Source organism: Phascolarctos cinereus, unplaced genomic scaffold (genome assembly GCF_003287225.1).
Source record: "Phascolarctos cinereus isolate Bilbo 61053 unplaced genomic scaffold, phaCin_HiC Scaffold_4;HRSCAF=312, whole genome shotgun sequence".
Lineage (NCBI taxonomy): Eukaryota > Metazoa > Chordata > Mammalia > Diprotodontia > Phascolarctidae > Phascolarctos > Phascolarctos cinereus.
Genome location: NW_027555847.1, coordinates 272,294,376 through 272,315,353, shown reverse-complemented (window position 1 = coordinate 272,315,353; position 20,978 = coordinate 272,294,376). Strand labels below are relative to the sequence as shown.

The window sequence follows — 20,978 nt, the reverse complement described above, 5'->3', positions numbered from 1 at the left end:
ATAATTCTTTTTTTTGGTTTGTTTAAAAAGAAACCAAATGCCCACTCTTAACAGCTCCTGTACTGGAAAGGGGTGGGAGGGAAACAACAACAAAAAAAAGGGGAAAGACAATCCTTTGAGGTCACCAAACAGTTACTGTTCCATGCACGGGCTTTATCAGAGTAACCTTTACATAAACACAGCCTTAATGGATACCATAATCCCTTTTTCTATAATTAGCTTCCTTTAAGTTCCAAATGGAAACTGCTGAAATTCTTAGAGAAGTCATAGATAATAGCACATCTTCCATTGTAAAAAACAAAAACAAAAGCCTCCACAATATTTTGAATATCAACAACAAAAACTTTTCTGGATTTACTTTGTTTAGCACCAAAATATTGTTAATGTATCCAATTTTTGTCTTATTTTGGGGGGAAAAGGTTCAAAATATTGTACAGTTCAACGGAAGTAGTACTATTTAGAAAAAAATTCCTCAATTTAAAACCTCCACATAAAGAAGTTTGTGAGGAAGAGAATGATTAGTGCTAGAGTTTGACTCCATAGTTAATTCTAGGTCACTGAGAATCTGATATATAGAAAACTTTTAAAACCCCAAATTCTAAATAACATCTAATTTTTTCAATTATGGAGAAAAATTAAATTTACCTACCACCAAATTAAGTATTTTTAAAAGTCTTAAAGGACAACTAAGCCAAAACAAGAGTTTGATTTATCAGTTGAGCTAAAATTCCAAAAATTCAGATTTTTAAAATAAAACAAATTTTGGAAATTTAAAATAGAGAAAATGCTGTGAAACAATTTGGTTGTTTTCCTTCCCTCAAAAGTTCTTAGAAATCACAAGCATTTAAAAATGTACAAATCAAATTCAAACAGAAGGATTTATTTCAATAGAAAACACAAGGGATTAGATGTCCTCAAAGACAGTTATTTGTTGCTCTGAATGCGTAAAAATGTTTAATGAAGTAAAGTTTAGAAACCTGTTGCCATGAGCCAAAAATACTGGATGTGAATGCCAGTGATTGAGGGGAGACAGGGGAAGAGGTGATTTGTTCCCCTGATCTGCGTCTTCGACGCCCAGTACCCACACCACTGGTGTAATGCAGCCAGGTACCAGTACCCTCTGGGCTAGACACACTCAGGGGGCTCTCTTCCTGGAAGTGAGAAAGGGGGCAAAAACAAAAAAAAACAAAAAAACAAAAAAACAGCAAAGCATGCACAGTTAGATACAATAGAGTCAAATGATCAGAAAGAAAAAAAAATACAGTTTGTACTCTTTCATTCACTTTTCTAAAACTATTAAACAGTAACTAGGGCATCAAAATATTTCAGTATTTAATTTGATAGCTCAACAGAAATATGACCATTAATTCATCCTCAGACTTCATATTTTCACAATTTTTTGATAAAAAACTATCAAATGCATATTCAGTTCTAATTGAGAAAAAAAAGTAGGAATTATTTATTGCATACACATTGTATGTACTGCTTAATAGTTTTCCCCTCCCTCTTCAAACAGGATAAACTTCCCCAGTTTCTATTCAATAGATTGTTTTTACATTTTAAATACTTCACTTATTTTTATTCAAGAGGCTTTGTGTTCTACAGGATGGATTTTTCAACCCAAAGCCCTAATGAACTGTGCTAAGGAATGAAGAGATTTCAAAGTATGAAAAGTATTACTGTCTGACAAACGTTAAAAAAAAAAAGAAAAGAAAAAAAGGTTTTTAACAGAATAAAATAGAACCAAACTTCACTTGCTTATACTTTCAAACTATTTATTTTTCTACCCCCTCCAAGACTATTTTGAAGAGTTCAATAGGTAAAACATGCAGCAAACATTCCCATTTTACATGTTTGCATGTTCAGGTTTCAGACAGTGAGGACAGAGTAAAATCTACTTGCACCAAATGAAGAGAATAGTCTGTTTCTCTGAGTGTCTTTAGGAAGTACAAACTTCTGATTTCCATGGAGGTGGTGGGCGCTGGAAAAAGTCTTCAATGTTTTACTTGAATAGTCTACCTTATGGAAGTAAAAGTTTAGCATGGCATAGAAATATCTCTTGAAAACAACTATTTAAGCATTTTATAGAACATAAGGTTTACAAATGGGCTGTCCAAATTTTGAAAAATTAACTAGGGCAGTGATTTTGTCAGATTTTTGCAAATATCACACATCAGACATAAAATGAATACTTATTAATGCATTTGCCATGGTAGTGTTCTGAACTATTTAGAGTGCAGAGGAGAAGGCTTTACAATGGTCTTAAAATAATCATGTTAAAGAATCTGATCAATGGAAGGCTACTCTGCTCAACAACATATCAAAATCACTGCCCTCACATAAAAAGTAACTTAGACAGGCTATATTACCATATGTCATTTCCCAAGTTTTCTGAAATAAAGTAGCCTTAGTCAATCTAAACTTCTTATTTCTTAAGTAAATGTAATAGCACAAATAAGAACCGTGGTCAAGGAAATAATATATGGTGTATCTTTTCTTAAAACTTCCACTACCAACTTAGAATCTATTGATAATAGAAGAGACTAGTATAGGTACATTTCAAATTCAAAGACTAATGGAAATACTATTTTGAGCATCATTTAAAAAGAAACTGAATATATTTCCTCCCCAGCTATTACTACTCACAATTTGTATACTGGTTATTCTAACTCCTGTAAATTTTTTTGGTAATTTAATAGTATTTAATGATTTCTTCATAGCCTTGAGCTTTTATCAAAGAATTACCGAAATTAAGCAGTAGCCTGCTTCAATTTGGGAGACACCAGCACTTATAGAATACAAATATTCCAAAACAAAGTAATTTTAATCTATAGGTGTATAAATCATATCATAGGTATTATTATGATGCTTAAGGTACTTAACTCTTTCAAGTCTTACCAAAGTACTTTTGCTACTGAGTATAAGGAGGTTACTAAGGTATCTATTAATCTTAAACATTAATTATTGCAATTTAATTGAAGTAGGAAAAGTTCATTAATGTTGGAAGTTTTGTATTCATTTGGCCAACTTATCAATTTGGTTTTCCTTACCTTAAACTGCTACCATTCAAATCAACTGCTGCTGAAGCAATTTTACTAATTCCTTCCCAAACCCAACCAAAAATCTCTCCCATCTCAAGTTCTTTTTTTTTTTTTGGCTAAAAAACCCCCCAAAACCCCAAAAAAACCTTATACCACAGTAGCCTCCAGTGACAATGAGAAGAGACAGAAAATCTGTAAGGATCTTAGCAAGGATTTATCCTGGTAGGTTTAGACACTTTCTGTCATAAAACTAAAAATGAAGTTCAGAGACCTAAATTTATAAATGCCTCCATATTTTTTATTGATTTCTTTAAAAATTGACAGTTTTCATCCAGAATTTCTATTAAGTTCCCAAGTCAATTAAACTGAAGCTGTATTTTCTTTTCTATTTTATTAAACTAAAGTTAAGTTTCTTTTAGAGAGAACATGCTGTAACATATATACTTACTTCACTTGCTTTCCTACTTCGTGGAAGGGGAGATTTTTTGTGTATGTGAATTGGATCTGATACCATAGGTTTGAAAATTACTACAGCTCTATCAGGCTCATCCTTTTTAAATCTGTATGTCTCATCATCACATTCACATTTTCTGGAGAATTTCTTTTTGTCTTCATTCTGCAGGTGGAGAGCATTATAAATTTTTCTTTAAGACAAAAGCTTTGCTTTAATTACCTAAACAATTATATTTCTAGTGGCAAAAATCACACAATATATATGTCCATATAAAAATAGATATATTCAATTCAACAAGTATTTCTGAAGACATGTTATGTGTCCAACACTGGAAAATATGAAGCAATACAGATGATTAGTTTTGAACTTAAAGGATCTTTTGAGGGGAGATGAAACTCAAACATATGGAACAATGAAGACATTATAAATGCCAACTTAATCAAATGCCAAAATGAACAATGGAAAAGAGAAATTGCCAAAAATGAAAATAAATGTAGAATAGGGAAGGGAGGCAATAAGCATTTATATAGCATCTTCATGTCAAGCATTTGATCCTTACAATAATTCTGAGAAACAGTTGTTAAATTATTCCCATTTTACAATTGAGGGAACTGAGGTAAACAGAAGTTAAGTTACTTGCTCAGAATCACTCAGCTAGGAAGTGTCTGAGGCTGCATTTGAACTGTGGTCTTCCAGGGTTCTATCCATTGGGCCACCAGCTGCCTCAAAAAACAGAACAAGATTTCAAGCTACCAATTTGTCTCCTCCCTATAAGGTTTTTTGGGAGAGTGAACTTCAGTAGTTTTGAAAGAGCACGGACAAAAATCTTCAAGTTGAGAGGGCCAAGATTTTCACAGCTAAAGGACCCCACAAAAACCAATGAGATCATGAATATAATGAAGTACTGAAGTTGGAAGACTGTAGCTAACACTCATTTTTCATGTCTGTGTATTAAGTTTTAGACAATAAACTGGTAGTAGAAATTTTAAGAAAATGTATACTAGATATTATTTCCTTGACCACAGTTATTTGTGCTGTTACATTTACTTAAGAAATGAGAAATTTAGAATGGCTAAGATTACTTCATTTCAGATAAGTACAAAAAACTTCTTATTTCCATATGCATTTCGCAGGTTGTTCAAAACATTTATTGGTTCTTGGTTTTGAAAACTGTGAACATTATTTCATTATTAAATTCTTAAGTAATTCTTTTCAAGAGTTATTTTTATGTCATGCTAAACATTTAATCCTATTAAGCATACAATAGAACCTTGAAATTTTCTGTCACCCACCACTTTCACGTAAACCAGCAAGGTCTTTCTCTATCTTCCCCATCCCCCAAAGCAGACCAGCTAATAAAAACTTCCTGACTTCTTTTGGTGATAATTTCATCCTTTAAAAGGTAGACAAAACAACAAAGGGAAATTTCATTTTGGATCTTATGCTTGATAACAGGGAGGAACTAGTTGCTGGGATTAAGTTATGGGAACCCTGAGGAAGTAACTATTATATCCTAGAGTTTTCGATAGAGGAGAGAAAATTTTGCCAAAGTTTCACATGTGCCATAGACGTCAAAGGGCTTAGAAGAATGACAAGTAGGATGCTATAGAATTAAATCCTTCAAAGGAAATCAGTTGAGGATGGATGGGAGACTCAAGAGGAAGAAAAATGGAATTTGTCTGGAAAGACCAGTATGGCTACACAGAACTCACTAATGAAATTAGATTTGTGAAAGAAACATAGAGAAGATGGAAGCAAGTAAAGGCAATACCGAATGAAAAGAAGGTATCCCAAAAATCTTACTGCCATTTTAAGCTATTAAAGTTTAAAATAGCACTAAGACTTTTGGGGGGACACTGTATAAAAGCGTGATATGTTTCTATAAAAATTGTTATAAATGTTAAAGCTCAGAATGAGCTGAAGCTAGTGAGAGATGGTAAGGACAACAGTAGGTTTTTTTCTAAAAAGTTATATTTGTATTCCATCACAATCTCATACCACAACATGTTCAGCCATTCCCCTAACTGATCAGAACCAAATGAACAGTATATACAGTAACAGCAACATTATTTTAAAAATGACTTTGAGCAACTAAGTCATTTTGACTATTATAAATACCCAATTACAAAAGACATGAAAGCAGATGCTATCTGCATCTAGAGTAAGAATAAACAGGAGCACGTATAGAATGATTTTACACACATACACGTATGTATATATGTATGTATGTACGTGTATATATATAATCTCTATATAGATATGTATATATGTGTACACACACACACACACACACATATTTGTAGCCATCTCTAGGGTGGGGGGGGTAGAGAAGAAATAAATGGAAAAAATTATTTATTATGAATTTAAAAATAATAGCCAGTGTTTTTCTGGATTTGAGTGAAATATCATATATTCACTATCTATGCAGAATTCTAGAATGCACTTATTTCCTCTGATCTGAGAACTGCTAGAGGTGGATGTCTGTCCCTGGGAAAAGTTGAGGGGACAGCCTTGGCATAGCTGAAGGTAGGATCTTCATCGTTCAGTTACCCCAAAGTGTTATTTCCTTTGCAACAGGAATGTTTCCCATCTGGTTAATCTTGAGCCTGGCTATGATAACCTATGAATAGTGTGGAACTTCGCTGACTGAGTGGCTATTCCAGAAAGCTAATATGACTCTGACCTGAACTCAAACAGAACTAAGGATGCTTTATCTTGTTATAGCTATGTAATTTGTGCTCTTAGCCTTAGGCTTGGAGGAACAGTTCTGATGATGTTGTTACAACCACGTCCCTCCTTCTTCCTTAAATAGCACATTTCTCTAACCATAGGAGGTAAAACTGTAATTTAAATCTGTGTGTGTGTGTATGTGTGTGTGTGTGTGTGTGTGTGTGTGTGTGTGTGTGTGTGTGTGTGTAATGAATCTTGATTCTGTAATATCCCAGCACCTCTAAATTTCTATAATAGGATGCAAGTAAAAGGCACCATATTGTGTAGCTTACTTTGATGTTCTTCCTACAGCTCTGTTGTTTACAAGGTTAGCTCCATAAGGTCTGAACTGATTTTCACCACGTGAACTTGTTACTGGAAGGCCAATTTGATCATTCAATTTTACTAAACCATACTAAGTCTTATATACTAAGAGAATCTTCACCAATGACCTAGAACCTGGAGATGGTCGAGGAAATACTTCCACAAAACCTGCCCTGATCCATGCCCAGATGTTTGAGAGATGCACAAGAAGAGCTTGCCAGACTCCTAGAGATCATGGATGCTGCCAAGGGAACTGACACGCTTAAAGCTATAGCTATAATGAATTTGTTCACTCTACTCCAATTTTGCTTGTTTTATTACTTCTATATGTGTTATGGGCCTATTATCCTGCAAGCTGCTTATAATTTTGGCTTGGACTGATACTGATTTGGAAACTGTTAAAAAAAAAAAGTGAGACTATCAGTAGGCTCAAGCAAGGTGCTGTGGGGGTATCTTTGGGCTCCCATTGCCATTGCTGAGTTTGTAAAAGGGACCCAATTCCTTGTCATTGGTCATGCATAGCAACAGAATGCCCAGAATATATAAAAAGGTAAACATGAGTAAAAAATCAGAAGGGACTAAACAAGGATAAACTGTTTACATTCCTATATGAAGAGATGATACAGAACTTTATCATTACTTGGGGCAGCTAAAGGAAGGCTACTTAGAATGCATAGGGTATGATTCTATTATTTTGGGATAATCTCAAAATAAAAAAAAATGGAAGGATGAGAAAGACGAATGAACCGGGAGAGGGACAAAGGGAAAGGAATGCAGAAAATTATCTTACATAAATGGAGTGTAAGGAAGAGTTTATGTAAAGCAGAAAGGGGTAGGGAGTGGGCAATACTTGATTTGATGTGGTTCAGGGAGGAAAGGATATACACATATATACACAAAGCTAGGTAGAGAAATTTTTCTTACCTAATGCAGGGGAAATATAAGAGTAAAGGCAGATTAAGGGAGGCAGTGATCAAAAGCAAAATAAACTCTTAAGAAAGGAACAGGATAAAAAAGAGAAGGATAAATATAAGAGAATAGGATATATGGAAATAACACAGTTAGCAATAATAACTGTAAATGTGAATATGATGTGTTGACCCATAAAATGGAACAGGATGTTAAAATAGACTGGAAATCAGAATTGAACAATATATTGTTTGTGAGAACTTGAGACAGAAGGATATACATAGGGGCGGAGCCAAAATGGCAGAGTAAAAGCAGTGACTTGCTTGAGCTCTCCTCCAAACCCCTCCAAATACTCATAAAAAATGGCTCTAACAAATTCTGAAGCAGCAGAACCCACAAAAACACAGAGTGAAACAAATTTCCAGCCCAAAACAACCTGGCTGATTGATCAGAAAGGTGTATCGTGCCGGGCTGGGAACATAGCGCAGAAGGAAACAGTTCAAGTACTGTGGAAACACCATCAGGATAACACAAGATTTAGCAGTTTCTACATTAAAGGACTGCAGGGCATGGAATATAATATTCTGGAGGGCAAAGGAGATAGGATTACAACCAAGAATCACCTACCCAGCAAAACTGAGTATGATCCTTCAGGGGAAAAAAATGGTCATTTAGTGAAACAGAGGACTTTCAAGCATTCTTGATGAAAAGACCAGAGCTGAATAGAAAATCTGACTTTCAAATACAGGACTCAAGTGGAACATGAAGAGGTAAACAGGAAAGAGAAATCATAAGAGACTTATTAAGATTAAACTGTTTACATTCCTGCATGGAAAGATGATACTTATAACTCATGAGACCTTTGTCAGTATATGTAGATAGAGGGCACAGGGTGAGTTGAAGATTAAGGGGTCATATCTGGAGAATAAAATTAAGGGATGAGAGAGGATGATACCCAGAGAAGAAAAAAGGGACAGGTAGAATGGGCTAAATTATCTCACAAAAAAACCAAACAAACCAGAAAAGAAAAGTCTCTTACAGTGGAGGGGAAACAGGGGAAGGTGAGAGGGAATGAGTCAATCTTATTCCCATAGGATTTGGCTTAAGGAGGGAATAACATACACATTCAATTGGGTATGGAAATCTGTCTTACCCTAAAGGAAAATAGGGGGAGAGAAGGACAAGAGAGTAGGGGGATGATAGAGAGGAGGGCAGATTGGGAAAGGGAGTAATCAGAAGCAAATACTTCTGAGGAGGGTCAGGGTCAAAAGAAAGAACAGAATAAATGGGAGGGCAGGATAGGATTAAGGGAAATAGAGTCAGTTTTTCACAACATGTCTACTATGGATGTGTTTTGCATAACTGCACATGTACAACCTATATTGAGTTGCTTGCCTTTTCAATGAGGGTGGTGGGAGGGAGGAAGAGAGAAAATTTGAAACCTAAAGTTTTAAAAACATATGTTTGAAAAAAAATATTTTCACATGCTACTGGGAAATAAGAAATACAGGAAATGGGGTACAGAAGTCTATCCTGCCCTACAGGAAAATAGAAGGGGAAGGGGATAAGAGAAGGGGAGAGAGATAGAAGAGAGGACAGACTAGGGGAAGGGATATTCAGAATGCATGCCATCTTGGGGTGGGGGGAGGGGGGAGATGGGGTGAAAATCTGGAATTCAAAAACTTGTGGGACTGAATGTTGAAAACTAAAAATAAATAAATTTATATTAAAAAAAATAAGAAAAAAGGATATACATAGTTAAATGTTAATAATAAGGGGCTGGAGAAGAATCTATTATGCTTCAGCTGAAGTAAAAAAGGCAGGAGTAGTAATCATAATCTCAGCAAAAGCAAAAGCAAAGGCAAAAATAGAACTAATCAAAAGAGATAATCAAGAAAACTACATATTGCTAAAAAGTATCATAAACAATGAATTAATATAAATGTTGAACATATATGCACCAAATACAATAGCATCCACATTTTTTGAAGGAAAAGTTAATAAACAGTAAAACCACAATAGTGGGAGACCTCAATTTGTCCCTTTTTGACCTAGATAAATATAATCACAAACTAAACAAGAATTAATTAAGAAGATGAATAAAATTTTAGAGAAGTCAGCTATGACAGACTTCTGGAGAATATTAAATGGGAATAGAAAGGAGTATAATTATTTATCACCTGTGCAAGGCACCTTCACAAACACTAAACATGTATTAGGCCAGGGGTGGGAAGTCTGTGGCCTTCTAGGTCCTGAAGTGCAGCCTTTTGACTGAATCCACATTTTACAGAACAAATCCTTTAATTTTTATTAATACATTTTCGTTCATCTTGTATATTTATATTTAATTTTTAAAAATGAATGTATTTAAAATACCAAAGAATAAAATGTTTCAATGAAGTAATCCTCCCAGATTGACCGGCACAATTAGAACTTACTGATGTAAGCCATAAAGGCTAAATTGATGGCTTCTACGTTCATTATTTAGTTCTAACTTTCCCTGCCTGACTGGTGCCACCAGTACAAGGCTGGTTGGCAAGCATTTATGGGGGTCAAGTACACCAGTATGTTATCAGCTTTGGACAATGGAGCACTGTGTTTCTGTTTGAAGTGGAATTTGTGAAAGTTGCACAGCTCAACAATATTTTTTAATTCTGTCTGCTTAACAACCCATCATGTCAAAGAAGACCAAGAGGATGCTGAAGGAAGAAAACAGATTTTTTAATGAGGATTGAGAATTACAATATTATCTTGTTTCTGCTAGAGAAAAGATGATTTGCTTGCTTTGTGATACTGCAATATCAGCATTAAAGAAATTCAATGCTCATTAGCACTGTAACATTCATAAGGACCACAGATATTTTAAATTAAGAGAGAGAGGCATGACAAATTGTAGTGCAGAAATTAAAAGATGAAAAGCAAAAGCAAAGACAATTCTTTCAACTCATAATGTAGCTTATATACTTGGGGAAAAAAGGGAAGCCATTCAGTGATGGAGAAATTGTGAAAGAATGCATTGTTGAAGTTGTAAGACGCTTAGATCCTGATAATGTTTCAAAGTACAAACAACTGCCTCTTTGAAGGAGAACCATAACTGATCAGCAGCATGAATTAGCCTTCAACTACATGAAATACTTCAAAAGGAAAATATATGTTATTCAGTTACTGTGGATGAATCAACTGATACTACTGACTTGGTGCATTTTCAGAGAGTTGTATTTAAGTAACTTATTTTTATTCATTGATTTTCATTTGGTGGTCAAGGTCAAATATTTAATAGTTTCTTTTGTTTGTCCAGGACTATGATTTCATTAGTATGAAAAACTCCCTTTAGTTAATGTAATATTACACCAAGCCTTTTCTGTTTTTATATAAAACATTTTTAAAATTACCCAACAGCTATCAACTGGCAACTATCCTGCAATTTATAATTTTATTCATGGCCTTAGATTCTGGAAAACCTGGGATCAAGGTTCACATGTGACACATCCTGATTTCATGATTCCCCTGAGGTACTTTAACCTTTTACCCCCAGGTTACATTTTTAAAAGATTGTCTTTTTACATGCATGCAATGGGAGGATATATAAATCCTACCAAGCCAAACCAGACTATTAATCAGATTAGAAATGTAAATGTTTTTAATACTATGAAATATTCAATGACAACAATTTTTCAAAATAGATAGGATAGCAGACCTAATTTCTTTTTAAACAAACTATATATCAACTATAGACATAGTACATTAAGAAAAAATATCAAACACATTCTGAATCTTAGAAGTGTTTTAATCTTCATAAAGATATAATGCCTCTCTTGTCAGTACAAGCCAAACTTTTTAAAGTATCTGCTCAAAAAAAATTTAAGAAAGGATTTGGGGCAACTACCACAATAAAATCTTGTCCGTGCACAGGGTTTCAAAAATTTTACCTCTCTTGAAGCAGGTCTATAACCATACCCAGATGGTAAATTTTTGTCTTCTTCACAGCCTTTGGCTCCTGGACTAAAGTGTAACTCAACATGAAAACGCTCTTCAGAGGACAGATCCTGAGAAAGGTGAGAAAATGTTCTCTCTCAAAATGAAGGATTTAGAGTTATTAATTTTTTCAAAAATGCAGAAAAAAATAACTGAACTAAGTTACCTTGTTTGGATCTTCATAGAGCATGATAACAATCTGAGTCATATAATTGAGTTCATTGACAACATTTAGGTAATCCATAGCACGTTTCCACTGATCATCTTTTGATTCCTAAACAAAATTACATGTTATACCATTTCTAGTTTGTTACATTACAGGTTTTAAATAGTAATTTTATTTTTCAGTATTCTTTCCTTAATTCTAAGAGACAAAATGGAGAGACCATGAATCTTCATTATAAAAGCCCACCATTTTTCAGTACAACTCATTGTAATGACACAAACAATAGGTTATACAGCCTTACTCATTTCTGTTTACGTAAAATATGAACAATATCATGGCTTACTGGATAGAACATTGGACTTCGAATCTGGAAGGCTTAGGTTCAAATTGCCTCTGACATTTACTAGTAATATAACCATGGGCAAATGTGCTCTATGTGCTTTGGCCTTTCTCTAGGATTTATTTAAGGCTTAGACTAGTTTGGATTGTGATCTGAGAGTTCATCTACTGTGAAAAATGATATTTTTTTTGCATATTCATATGCATAAAATATTCAAGTAATATTAAACAGCTCAATTTTTTGGTTTATATACATTCGAAAAAGTATCCAACAGCTCGAACAATTGTTACCACAATAAGTAATCCTATGTATCAATATATAAATGATCTTTTAAAAAAAGTAATGTATTGATTATGTAAGATCTGAAGGCAGAGATGGTCCCAGTATGACTATGAAAGTCCTACAGCATCTAATATAGTACTATACCCCCCCAAGCACAGTAAGTGCTAAGCTTTTTTCAGGGAGAAGAGAGAAAGACGTCTAGATTCATCCTTTTAAGGAACTCACAGTGTAGAAATTCCTTCCACAAAGAAAGAACAATTCATTTGTAATTTATAATCTTAATAAGTTGCCTAGGGCAATGAGAGGTTAAATGACAAGTCCACAATCAGTTGCATAACTAACGACAAGGTATGAATCCAGAATTTCCCAACTCTAAGATTGCCCATACATAAATGTTAAGCTATCATCTTGGAATTTTGGAGCTGGGTGAAATCATCTTAGAGATCATCTAGTACAACTCCCTTAATTTACAAATGAGGAAGCTGAAGCAAAGTAATTTACCTAAGGTTATACTACTTAGGGAACTCTCAGATGAGGAAACTCCTACCAATTATTTCAGGTTAGCATTTCCTCCGAAACTTAAGAGTCTCCTAATTGGCTATTTGAGAAGGGTAAGTGACTCCCCTAAGGTCACACAGCCAATATTTAGGACCTGAACCCAAGTCTTCTGGCATGGTGACTCTCAATTATACATACATACTTATTTGTGCACGTACAAATTATGTGTATAGAAAATACGTAACATAACTTACACATGTACATCTATAAAATTGTTTGAAAATAACTTCTTTAAATTAAATTAAATCATATTTTGCTATAAACTTACCTGATTCCTTCAGAGAAGTTTTATTGTCTTAGTTTGAAGTTTGGTATACTATGTGCCTTGTTTTCAAGAAAATCTAATACAGGATCACAGATTTAGAGGTGGATGGGACCTCAGAAGTCATTATGTCTAACCCTTTTATTTTTACCAACAGAGAAACTAAAGCTCAAAGAGGTTAAAATAATTCCCCCAAGATTCCACTGGTAGCATATGAAGAGCTGGCTTTTAAAAACCATAGTTATAAACACAGAGAAATCATGCATTGTTTATTCATTTTCTAAAAGGATCCATTAGTTTCCCTTTCAAGTTCTGACATTTTATCTTCCTGGATAATATCCATCTTCTCTGTTTCTAGGAGGTTACTGATGGGAAGAAATGAGTCAGTGACCCAGAGATGGGAAGATGTTGCAGGGGGTCAGTGCATGGAACATGTACTCCACTGTGCCTCCAGTGTGGAAATTAAGGAACAATGTCCCTAATCCTATTACCTTCAGGAGCAGCACACATGCACAGAGAAAAGAACAGAGAAAATGCATTAGCCATAGAGAAAAAATGAAATCAAGGCATCACCATACCTTCTTTTAAGATATTTTAGGAAATATCTTGTTTGTAGAATAATTGTAGTGGAAAATTGCATTAGGGTCCCATGGGTTAGATTTTAGGTAACTCACAATTATAAGCACTTTAATTTACAGAATGCTTTTAACTTCACAATAGTGCTGTGAATACAATTATTATTGTTTTCAACTGCTAACATCTTGCATATAGTAGGTACTTAAATAAATGCTTATTGTTTTGGATTGGAAATGAGAAAACAGAATCAAAGAAGTCATGTAATCCCCCTACTCAATAAATTCCAGTGACTCCCTATCACCTCTAGGATCAAATATGAAGTCTATTTGGCATTTAAGGATTTTCATAACCTACAACCTGCCTTCCTTTCTAGTCTTCTCATACCGTATACCTTCACAGACCTCTTTGGCCCTCCTCTCCACCTCCCTCCCCCCACTCCTCTATCTAGTTACAATAGTCTTCCTGGCATCTCCCAACTACAGGCATTTTCACTAGCTAAATTCTGGCTTCTTTCAAGTCCCAGATAAAAGTCCATTTTTTTTATAGGATGTCTTTCCTGATCCACCCTTAATTCTTATGCCTTCCTTCTATTGATTTAATTCAATTTTCCCTGTATGCACGTGGTTTGTACATAGTCGTCTGCACATCGTCTTCCCAATTATACTGTGAGGTCCTTGGGAGCAAAGACTGTCTTCTTCCTCTCTTTTCATTCCCAGTGCTCAGCACAAAACTGGCACTCAATAGGTATTTAATTAATGTTAATTGATTTTTATTAGGTGGTCACACTGTCAAGTGTTAGAGATCTGACACTTGAACCCAAGTCTTACACTTCAAGTCCAGTGCTCTTTACCCAATGCCACACGTCTTATCATTAAAGAAAACAAAAAGCCTAACAATAAAAAAAAATCTGCACATAAGAACACAGAAAAATCTTAGCTGAGAAAAATGTGTATTTAGCAACTAAAAATATCAAAATTAACTGATATCACCAAGTTCTGGGTACTTTTATAAAACACAATGGAACATACTAGTAATTAAACTTACATCACATAAGGCACCATAACGAAGGATGGATAGTAAAGAGTGTACATGACTTTCACTGGTGAAATATAATCTAGTACGGACATGACGTTCAGGGGACATGACACCTCTGGAATACCTAAAGTCAGAAACAAAGCGTATTTTAAAGACATAACAAAGTCATAATCTATTTTATGAAAAGGAAGCACAGTTTTATGAGAAATGTAATTTAAAAAAATATACAAGCCATAACATCTGACACCATACAAAATAATCACAAAGTATGAACTGTCATACAGATATTTTTGTTGCACAAATCATCATTCCAGAGAGCAAGACTTAAAACTGACACTAACCACAAATGGAGCAGAAAGTGATTTTTAAAGTATTATTTTACTGAGATATATTAGAAAAGAGCTAAGTAGGGTTATCACCAGTTAAGATTTACCAGACAACTACTAGGGCTCATGGAATAAAGTGCTCTGACCCCAAAGGAAAAGCCCAGAAAGGAGGCCAGGTGACACTTAGCTGGCACTTGATACTCTCTAATCTCTAGGCCTTCGTGACATTGCTCTCATCGCGTTTTCCTCCTACCCATCAGACCACTCCTTCTTAAGTCTTCTTACATCTTCATTCAGGTTACACTTGCTAACCATGGGAGTTCCACAAGTCTCTATAGTGGCCCTTTTCTCTTCTTCCCTGATACTGTTTCACTTGTTTATTTTATCAGCTTCCATGGATTCAATTACCATCTATTTGTCCAATCCTAACTTCTCTTCTGACCTCCAGTCTTGAATTTCCCATTGCCTGTTGGATGTCTTGAACTGGATGTCCATATACAGATATCTTAAATTCAGCACGTCCAAAACTAAATTCATCCTTCCCTGACAAACCTTCCTCTACCTCTAACTTCTTTATTGCTGCAGAAGGTACTGTCATCCTCCCAGTCACCCAGAAAACTTGCAACCTAAGTGTTATCTTCATTTCTTGTTCACTCTTACACCCTATAGCCAATTTCTTGTCAAGTCCTAGCGATTATATCTTCACAAAATCTTTCCTTTAGGTAATCTCTTTTCTCCTCTGATTCTGCCACCAACCTGGTGCAAGTTCTCATTGTCTCATGTCTAGTCTACTGCAACGGCCTTCTGGTTAGTGTTTCTGCTTCCAGTCTCTTCCCACTCTAGTCCATCCTCCACTCACTGGTCAAACTGATTTTCCTAGAGTACAGATATGATCATGTTACCCCACCCTATTCAATGAACTCTACTGACTCCATATTTCCATTGACTATTACCCCCATACCTGGAATTCTTTCCCTTTTCCCCTCAGCCTCTCCTGGCTTCTCTGGCTTCCTTTAAGTGACAGCTAAAATTCCACCTTCTGCAAGAAGCTTTCCCCAATATCCTTTAATGCTAGTGCCTTCTCTCTGTTGATTATCCCCACTTTATTTTGTATATATTTTTTTCCTGTATATTTTATTTTTTTGTAAATTTATTCTGCATATTTCATTTCCATATTTTTAAATAAGTTTTTATTGATATCTTCTGTTTATTCTATCATCATAGTTTTCCTGAGGATCCCCCCCACAGAGCCATCTTACATAACAAAGATTATTTCTTAAAGAAAAAAAAGAGGAAGGGAAGGAGGGAGGGAGGAAGGGAGAGAGAAAGAGAGGGAGAGTGGGAGGGAGGGAGACAGAGAGAGAGATATCAGCACAAACAATCAATACATAGAAAAACTCCAAAAATGCATAATTTGTAATACCTATGCCCCTCCCACTTCCACAAAAGGGTGAGTTTGGGGTGGCCCTCATATCTCTTATTCTGTATATATCTTGTTTGTATATAGCTGTTTGTATGTTGTCTCAACTGTTAGACTGCAAGCTCCTTGATAGTAGGGGATGTTTTTGTCTTTCTTTGTATCTCTACTAGCTTGTCACAGTGCCTAAGACATAGTAGTTACTTAATGCTTGACATTAAATGCTTAGTGACTTGAATTAACTTGGTAAAATATGACTGTTCTATCACTCACCAAAGTTCTCCCTCAGTACTGAGCCAAAAAAAATTTGATTACTACTTGTAACGCTTGACAATTTAGTACTCCTTAATTCTCCAAACATACTAAAAAATAGTTTATTTTATATACTGTATTAATTCCTGAAACTTTAGATCAGAATACTTTCTACATCTTTACATTCATGCTAGTAGCTAAATTAGAATTTCTGCACATAACTTCCCCCCCCATTTTTAAAATGTCTCTTACAGAGGATGGAGTTTATTCACAGTGTCATCATCTTGTGTTCTCTGAAGGTCTGATCGAATTTTCTTAACTAGAGGGGTGCAGAAGCCTTTAGCAATCTCCAGTTTTTCAGCTTTAGATATGCCATATTCCTAAAGAGAAAGAAAATATAACAGTATTAGAAAAATGACATTTCAAACATCACTAAGAAAGACACTGATGACAGAAAAATATATTACCAGAAAGATTTATTGTTCATGTATGAGCATGAGACTATTCTGAGTTTGAACTTATGTACCTACAAATATTTTCTAAATTATTTAGCATAATTTCTATTGGATAAACTATAAATAATATTCATGCATGGATATTAGTTGACTTCAAAGAATATTAAAAGTAACATGTAATTTATCCATACATTTTATATTGATCTATGACTATGAGAACTAAGAGAAATAAAATGGTGAATCAATGGTGGATCATCTATGCATCTTTACTTAAATGTATAGTTTCATTTCATATTGCTTCTTCCATAAGTACCTGCTTCCTAAATTTAAATACAAACCTAAATATTGTTTCTTTAAACTAAGTAGGGTAAGATAAATATTTACATAATATCTTGATGCCTCCAGGACTGTGAATGAGTAACTCAAAACTAGTGGAAATTTCTTTTCAAGGACCCTTTAAACATAAACAGGATTAATTCTGCCATTTGTTTATTCACATTTTGAAAAATGTCTCCAATCTAAGCATTCCAATAAAAAAATGATTTAAATTGAACCTAAGAAGCTCAAAGGTGGACAGAGCGCTTGCAGGTAAAAAAACTGTAATGCAGAACATTATTTTACCATTTGGGTAGTAGAACCCTTTAGGCCATGGAAGCCTCCAAATTCCTTAGCAAGACCCTTATCTGGCTGCTCAGGCCACAGCCCTCAGATCATATCTCTGGAAGCCTCCATTGTGAGAAAGTTTGCAGAGCATTATCATATCTACACAGAGGGAGAAGGGTGTCCTTGACCAGCCCCCCCCAAAAAATCCTCTTCCTCTTGCCAGACTTCAAAGATCCATCCCCCTCCCTGTCCTGTATACTCCCTATATAAACCCTAGCTCAACCCCGATGGGGGCTGCTTGATTTGGATGTGAATATCCCTGGCAGCCACGCGCTAATAAAGTCCACTCGCTCATTTCTCGGTATAACAAAACATTCAAAAAGATCAGTACAGTACTGATAGGAAAGACAGCCTGTGAGTTAAGCCTTGAAGAAAGCTAGGGATTCTAAGAGGCAATCTGTAGTAAAGAGGGAGTATAAATCAGACACAGCTTGAGCAAAAGCAGACAGGAAATACAATACCATATTCAAGAAACAACAAACAGGCCAATCTGGGGTAGCATCTGAGGTCAGTGGGAAAATGTGCTAAGGCTTGAAATGCAGCAAGTATTATCTAGTAAATAGCCAAGAGCAGCTTCTATTTGCATTACAACTTTGCAGGAGTCTGCATTCAAAAGCTATTCTGCAAACAAAGGTGGAAAGTTTGTCCTCCTTTTTAATTCTCTAAAATGTTAGGGTTAGGATTCCTGAAAAAATGTGCAAGGAAGAGCACAATTTGTAAAGTTAACTTAGAATTTAGGAACAAAAGGATTGGAACCTGCTAAGAGAGCACAGACATAATAAAAGTGCTCCATCTGTCCCAAGACACCACAGTCTAGCTAGATGAATGGTTTGGAATGCTAAAAATTAATTCTAAAATAAATTTAAAAAAAATCTAGTGAGAATATTATTAAGGAGTGGACCAATGTGATCAATCTGGTATAGACATAGAAGTATACTGCTAATGTTAAATCCATGATCACACAGCTGCTGAGTGTCAGAGTCAGGATTTGAATTATTAAACTATTAAATGCAGGTTTCATTTAGGTGGATTTTGAGGACACACACATACATTTAGTTATTTAAATTCTGGTTTAATAAGAATCTTATGTTACTGTGTTGTAGAAATGGCAAGACGGATGGATTCAGAGAAACATGGGAAAACAGAGAAATCAATGTAAACTGAAACAGGTAAACCCAGAAGAACAATTTAAACAATAACTACAACACTTTAAAGAAAAACCCTTTAAAGACTTAAGAGCTCTGATCAAGGGAAATAACCAATCAAACTCTAAAGGAAATTTAATAAAGCATGCTATCCACCCTTCTGATATGACAGTGATGGAGATGAGATTAATAGAGCACTAATGATGGACCCCTGGACTAAAAGACTCCTAACAGGCCCTGGACTTTCCCACACAACCCAGCCCCTAAACCCAGATATCTGGTGTTTACCTGAGGCACCTGGCCCTTCCTGGTCAACAATCCTTTTAACTGGCCTTCCACTGTGGCCCTCATTATCTGCACCTGCCCCACCCCAGGCTACTTGCCACCCCTGGATCCCATCCAGATCTTCCCACAGTCTTTCTGTGTAAAAGTGTCCATCTGCCCTCATTAAATTGCTCAGATTCCTAAAATCTGGCCCCCTTGTATTGGCCACGCAGTAACCCTTGTCTCTTGGAGTGAAAGAAGGCTTGAGTGGTCGGATTCTTTTGAGGCAGACCCATGCCCTTTGCATTTCGGGGTTCCCGGCACCCCTAGACCACAACAAGATGGAGAATGAAATATAGATTTCTGGATATGGCCAATGAGTGGATTTGTTTGTCCTGATTACGCCTATTTGTCACGAAAGAGGTTTTAAAAAACATTTTCGATGGGGGAAATGGTAGGAAAATAATGAGTCACAGTGAAGAGAAAGAAAAGATCACTGGAATATTACTTTAAAAAAACCAAAAAAACCCCAAAACATACAATAGAGAATAGAAAAAGCCTGAGATGGAGACACGGACAAGCAGGGTATTTTTAAAGCTGTCATGTGTCTTATAAAAGGTAAAATGTTTGCAATGGAAATTAACTGGTTTCATGTAAAATCCTCTTTTTCTGTCTTTTGAATACAGAAATATTACTGTTAATTAGTTCTTATAAAATAACAAAAATTATTTTTAAGAGTCCATTGTTCAACAAAATAAATACCTAAATATTTGCAGGTTATTTCCAATATGTATTAAATGCTAGAAACAAATTCTAAAACTAGAGTACTTGGAGCACAAAGTTGAGGAGCTGGCAAACTAATCAAGTGGTTGATTAGAGAATGTGATAATTCCCTTTCCATTGCTTAAGCACTGGGCACATAGCAGAAACTTGACTATTTGAACACTGCAATTAGTGCTTGCTCATTAGTCACTGTGCTTATTAAAATATTATTACCTTCTAAAATAAACTATTTTTAACTTATTTACATGACTTAGCTAACATAAAACAAAAATATTTAGAATTGGAATTGAATTTAAAAACTTAGTTATTTATTTTAAGTTATAGTTACAATTTTATAATATTTGTTTAGCATTATTTATTTTGCTTCATCACTTTAATAATTCTGACACTGGACACAGAAAAATATTTCATTAAACTGAAAATCTACCTAATAATGCCACCTATTTATCAATCATTGCAATATAAGTGATTCTTACATTTTAGTACTTACCTGAGGGATAACAATATCTGCTAATGCCTTTGAAAACCTGTACAAATCCATTGTATTTTCTAATTTCAAGGAGCCATTATGCTGAACATCATATTTTATACAATCATATATGTCAGGGATTTTACTGATATCGTATTTTCCATTCTTTGTTTTAAAATCCTTTTCCAACTTGGACCATCGACGCAGCATTAGTTCCAACGTTTCACTGTGATAAAGCTGGATGTCTAAAACAAGGAAATAAATTGTCAAACAACATTTCAATATTCTGAAGTTTAAAAACAGTCTAATTAATGTACATTTTAATTAGGCAATTTTTACCATTAACAATTTTTAAAATGAAATATATTTCTTATACATGCAAGTTCAAATTTTTCATTATGAACTGTTTGTGAAGAACTGTTTACATATATTATTATCTTCAGTAAAATTAAAACTCATTAAACTTTTAATTTGCTCATTAAGTATTATTTTCTTTAGAATCACTTAAGCCAGGTAGATGAATAGATATGGCTAAAAGGGACTTCAGAGATCATCTAGATAACTATAAACTAG

The 20,978-nt window shown here is 34.8% G+C and overlaps 1 protein-coding gene across 12 annotated transcripts in view; it reads right to left on the bottom strand.

The window, feature by feature from the left end:
• Positions 1 to 20,978, bottom strand: part of PPIP5K2 (diphosphoinositol pentakisphosphate kinase 2) — a 93,084-nt gene that overhangs the window by 18,422 nt on the left and 53,684 nt on the right. For 8 of the 12 annotated variants that reach the window (XM_078153070.1, XM_078153069.1, XM_078153071.1 and 5 more), the window contains exons 19-25: positions 20,427 to 20,650; positions 16,879 to 17,006; positions 14,641 to 14,755; positions 11,579 to 11,686; positions 11,367 to 11,483; positions 3,490 to 3,657; positions 978 to 1,151 (exon numbers count right to left, since the gene is read on the bottom strand). In XM_078153070.1, coding sequence (XP_078009196.1) covers positions 978 to 1,151; positions 3,490 to 3,657; positions 11,367 to 11,483; positions 11,579 to 11,686; positions 14,641 to 14,755; positions 16,879 to 17,006; positions 20,427 to 20,650 — 1,034 coding nt within the window. Of the gene's footprint in view, positions 1 to 977; positions 1,152 to 1,758; positions 2,020 to 3,489; positions 3,658 to 11,366; positions 11,484 to 11,578; positions 11,687 to 14,640; positions 14,756 to 16,878; positions 17,007 to 20,426; positions 20,651 to 20,978 lie in introns of those variants that run through there. The other 4 variants (XM_078153073.1, XM_078153076.1, XM_078153078.1 and 1 more) reach the window with 2 other exon arrangements.